Genomic DNA, 5,115 nt, shown 5'->3' with positions numbered 1-5,115 from the left:
AATATATTAAAAAAATTAAAATAATATAATATAAAAAAATAACTTTTTCAAAAATATTCTTGCCCCGCAAAAGCAAACAATAAGTTTTGCAACCACCGTCATCATCTCCCTCGAGTCTCCCCAGCTCAAATGGGTCCTACGTCGGCACGGACACGTGACTACAACTTCTCACAAAGACTATTAAAATCCTCGAAAGAACCCAAACCCGAAACATGTTATTTGTCTTAACAAATAAAAAAAAGAAAGAAACCTTTTTACTTGGCTATGAACTCTCCACGTGCTCTCTTCTTCCTTATCAGCACCCAGCTGTCCTTTCCTCTGACTAGACTTAAGAAAGATAATTACGATCGACACATCCGACTCTTTACTCTTATAGCCCCCACAAATCGCAAACCACCAATTCGATAACTCTCTCTTGCGGGAGTTTGGAGAATAAAGAAGCACCCCCCCCTTAAAAAAAATATTAAAAAAAAGTTTTCGGTTTTCCTATTTATTTGATCAGAAACTGGGAGAGAAAAAACATGGGAATTGAAGTCGAGAGCTTAAAGAACTTAACCGGAGGATGGAGTGTTGGGGCTAAACGTTGTGACTCGTGCAAAACCGCGGCTGCAGCTGCGTTTTGCAGGGCCGACTCTGCTTTTTTGTGTCTGAATTGTGATACCAAGATTCACCATAGCCAGGTGAATAGCAAAATCATGTCCCGGCATGAGCGTGTGTGGATGTGTGAGGTCTGCGAGCAAGCACCAGCTGCGGTTACTTGCAAAGCTGATGCAGCTGCTCTTTGTGTTACTTGTGATGCTGACATCCACTCTGCTAACCCTCTTGCTCGCCGTCATGAACGAGTCCCCGTCGAGCCCTTTTATAACTCTGCTGAATCAATTGTTAAGACTTCCACGGCCTTCAGTATTCTAATACCTGGGGAAAATGGTGTGTCTGGATATGATCAGAACAATGATGTTGAGGGTGTTTCGTGGCTGTCACAGAGTAATCACACAACACATGACCATAATTCAAAGCTCCGAATCGAGAATCCTGTCGTGAAGACTGGAGACATGTTTTTCCCCGAAATTGATCCGTTTCTTGAATTCAAGTATCAGAATTCCATTGATGAGAGCTATGAGCAGATTCATGGTGGTGCTGGTGCTGATAGCGTTGTGCCTGTGCAAACCAAACCAGCTCCGCTTCCGGTGATTAATCATGAAAGTTGCTTTGATATTGATTTCTGTAGATCGAAACTTACTTCTTTCAACTACTCACCTCAGTCTCGTAGCCACAGCGTAAGTACCAAAACCTGCTTGATTAAAGCTCTAAAGAATTTTATATATGTGTATATATATAAGCGCCTTTGTAACTAGGATTTCATAATTTGGAGAGATGCTGACAAAGTTTCTTTGATTTTTTTTCAGGTTTCTCCGTCTTCCCTAGATGTTGGTGTTGTTCCTGATGGGAATTCTATGTCCGACATATCCTATCCTTTTAGCCGAAGCATGAATACTACTATCGATCCAAGCATGCCCCTCTCGGGCTGTACTGCGTATCAAGCAGCAACTCAATTAGCTGGGATTGACCGTGAAGCTAGAGTTTTGAGGTACAAAGAGAAAAGAAAGAACCGGAAGTTCGAAAAGACCATACGGTATGCTTCCCGAAAAGCTTACGCTGAAACCAGACCGAGAATCAAAGGCCGATTTGCAAAACGAACCGAAATGGAATCCGATACGGACAACCTATTTAACTCCCCGAGCTCTGTCCCTTTCATGGCCGATACCCAATACGGTGTCGTTCCCTCGTTTTGATCATGGATTTAACGAGAGGTTAACTGGCCAGTTAATTACTATCTAGAAGATTATGTAATTTGTCAGCTATAATCAATAACGGTAAGGTGGTCTTACCCTCTTTTAATGTTGATTAAAGTAATCTGTAAATCTTAGACGAATCCTTGAACGGAGCAGTCGAAGTGTAGCCCTTCGTTTTATAGGCAACAATATCAATCAGTTTGCAGCTGCTAAGGTTTTTGCTCTTGAAATTTTGCTTTTCAGGTCAAAAGCCCCATTTACCTCCTTTCCTTCTGGAACTCCATTTTCTTTTAAAAGGGTTTTTGGTTTTAATCTATTGAACTCTTTTTTTTTTGTTAACTTTGTTGGGACTTCTTCCTTTCTCAAAAAAATCACGAATCTCTATCTCCAGCTCCCAGTATTAATTTCTCTTTTTAATCTATTATATTATTATTTTATTTATTGCATAAAAGAATAAATTTTTTTTGTCATGCGAGATACACATGACAATAAAATTATATTTATTTGATCTAGCATGCGTGGTCCATGCGTTACGAAAGTGATAAAATTTGATTATTGTGTGCATTACACGCGCTAGCACACCACAATTTCTAGATGTAATAATAAGAATTTCTGTGCGACTTTCATCTCTTATTCTTTCTTCTTCTTTTTTCTCTCTTTCCTACATGGGCTATGTTGTGTGGTCTTATTTCTTTTACTTTCGTCTCTACTCAAACTATTATTTGGTCCCTCAAATTATATATAATCTTAATTTTAGTTCTACTACTAAGATTACTTGTCGAATTAAACTTAATTTTATTTAAGTTGGACAAAAATTAACTATTGGGTTGATTTTTGAGTCGATTTTAATACTTAAATTAGAAGTCGATTCTATACCATGCCTAAATTAAGTATTAGAAAGTAACTTATGAATAAAAATGATTATTATTATAGTTTTAAAATCGACATAAAAATCAATCCAATACAATGACCAAGTCACGGGTTGACTCTATTTAACTCAATTTTATTTTTTTTTAAATTTGTTTTAACAAAAAAATTAAAAAAAGATCTATGAATTTTTACTTGTGTTTTATCTCAAATCAATCCAAGTTTTTAATAAGATGAAAATAAATAAAATTATTTTTTTATGTTTTTAAACTCGAGACGATCTACGGCTCAAATCTGCTAGGTCCGAGGTCAACTTGCTAGGCTAATCCAGGTTTTATATTTAAAATTATTATAATATTATTAATTTAAACACTCGTTATAAACTAAAATAAATAAAATAAATATATAATTATTTTAAAAAAATATACAAGTTTAACAATAATATTTATTAAAAGTAAATTGTTTTTTTAATTATATTTTATTCATTATAACCAAATAAGATATAAATATAGTAATCACTACTTGTATATTACTACGAACACAATTCCATCTTCAATTTCTTTTGTTTTATATTTTTTGTCTTTAATTTCTTTAAATAGTAACCAAACGCTTTCTAATAAACTAGTTGTAGTCCGTTTTATTTATAATTATTAATTAACCTAATAAATTAAGGAATGGCATTAAAATTTTATTCATAATTATTAATTAAATAAATCCTATAGAATTTAACTAGTCTATCAAATTCTGTATGAATTTGACCGACCCAGAAAGAAACGGAGCTTTTCCAGACTGAAATACGGGAGTTTTCGCGTTTCACGAGGCATAGCAGCGGGACAGGCCGCGAAAGGGCAGGGCAAATCAGGGCAATCAACACCTATCTTTGACCAGATGTTTCACGACTGCCTTCTCTATCTAAAGAGAGAAATTGGCCTTTCTTACTGTGAAAATCATGGATATCAGAATCAGGACTTTCATGGAATGGTGATTTGTGTACTAATGACTTTTGAGTACCTGTTTGGAAACGTAGGTATAAATTGTATTTTTAAAAACTTTATTTTATTTTTATTTAAAATAATTTATTTTCATGTTTTTAAATTATTTCAATATATTATATACCATTTGAAAAATATTTTTTAAAATATTTTTTTTATTTTCAACCATCACCACTACGGGCCTGTTTTTTTTTTAAAGCATTTTTAAAAAAAATTAAATTTTTTATTTTAAATTAATATATTTTTAGTATTTTTAAATCATTTTAATACATTAATTTCAAAAATATTTTTTTTTTTAAAAAATATTAATATATATTTTAATATAAAAAATTAATTAAAAAATAACTGCAATAAATACAATAAAAAAACAAGATATGCTAGAAAATCCATCTCACATGATGCTTCATTCATCATATATTTATGCTCAATAGAAAATAAAAATGATTATTTAAATAAGGTGTGCGGAGGTGATAATATTATTTTTTAAAATATTTTTTAATTTAGAAATATTTTAAAATAATATATATTTTTTATACAGTACATCATAATAATGTAAAAAAATAATTTTAAAAAACCACTGTTTGTAACGTAATTTCAAATGGCCATTTATTGTCTTGTTTGAACGGTCGACGATGGACTTTCTCACCGTCCATGCTCTCGAGACTAGGATCCCCACGTCCTTTTTATCGAGAAGATGTGGGTGCAATTTCGAACACAAAAGTCAATTTTTGGAGATCGAGAATCAAACATGTTCAATCCATTGTCAAGATTGCCACCCACTCCTTAATTAAAAACGTGGAAGGTTTTTTTTTTTTTTTTGAATTATCACAAACATAAAGTTAAAATTCCTAAAAGACACGTGCAAATAACTTTAAATCCACGGAGAAGATTATGCATATAGGCCAAATCATTTAAAAAAAAATAGAAAAGGAAAATGGACTTGTATTTCTTTATGTCTAAGGTATGTCGGTCTTTTTCGAATTCAAGAAAATGGATACACGTCGAATACATTTACGTGTAACCAATTAAATTTTGTGGACGTTTTGTACTTTTGTCCATGGAAAAACATATCATTTTTCATACTGGTTTTGCATCTTTTTTTTTTTAATTAATATGAATATTCGGATCAGTTTGTGCATATTATAACTAATCTTAAAGATCCTAAAGTTAACGATCATGTAAGTTTCTAATTATTATTATATAAGCAATCAAAGACTTAAACCTGAGACCATAAAGAGAGCAAATTCCTTGGTCTCAAGTTCTTACTACTTGACTACCATTTAAATAATTTACTGGTCTTGCAGGTTGGTTAATTTTTTTAAGTGAAAAAAATAAATATACAGAGTTTTTCAATATGTTTTATGAAGTAAAAAAAAATCATAAAAAAACAAACTAAATTAAAATATAAAGTTTAACTATAAAACAACTCAATATTAAATAAATATTAAAAACAAATTAAAAAA

The 5,115-nt window shown here is 31.9% G+C and overlaps 1 protein-coding gene across 1 annotated transcript; it reads left to right on the top strand.

Annotated features, from left to right (window-relative positions):
• The first annotated feature begins 322 nt into the window (after positions 1-322).
• Positions 323-2,109, top strand: LOC105121277 (zinc finger protein CONSTANS-LIKE 5). Its single transcript, XM_011019860.1, has 2 exons — positions 323-1,277; positions 1,407-2,109. Exons 1-2 carry the CDS (start codon positions 522-524, stop codon positions 1,791-1,793), a joined length of 1,143 nt encoding a protein of 380 aa, XP_011018162.1. The 5' UTR covers positions 323-521; the 3' UTR covers positions 1,794-2,109.
• The last annotated feature ends 3,006 nt before the right edge of the window (positions 2,110-5,115 follow it).

This window comes from Populus euphratica, unplaced genomic scaffold, assembly GCF_000495115.2.
Source record: "Populus euphratica unplaced genomic scaffold, PopEup_1.0 scaffold31.1, whole genome shotgun sequence".
NCBI classification, from domain to species: domain Eukaryota; kingdom Viridiplantae; phylum Streptophyta; class Magnoliopsida; order Malpighiales; family Salicaceae; genus Populus; species Populus euphratica.
Note: the sequence above shows the minus strand (reverse complement) of the source record. Positions and strands in the feature narration are given on the sequence as shown.

Coding starts and splice junctions, on each gene's coding strand:
- LOC105121277 (XM_011019860.1), top strand. CDS start 522: ATGGGAATTGAAGTCGAGAGCTTAAAGAACTTAACCGGAGGATGGAGT. Junction 1,278..1,406: donor CTCAGTCTCGTAGCCACAGC/GTAAGTACCAAA, acceptor ATTTTTTTTCAG/GTTTCTCCGTCTTCCCTAGA.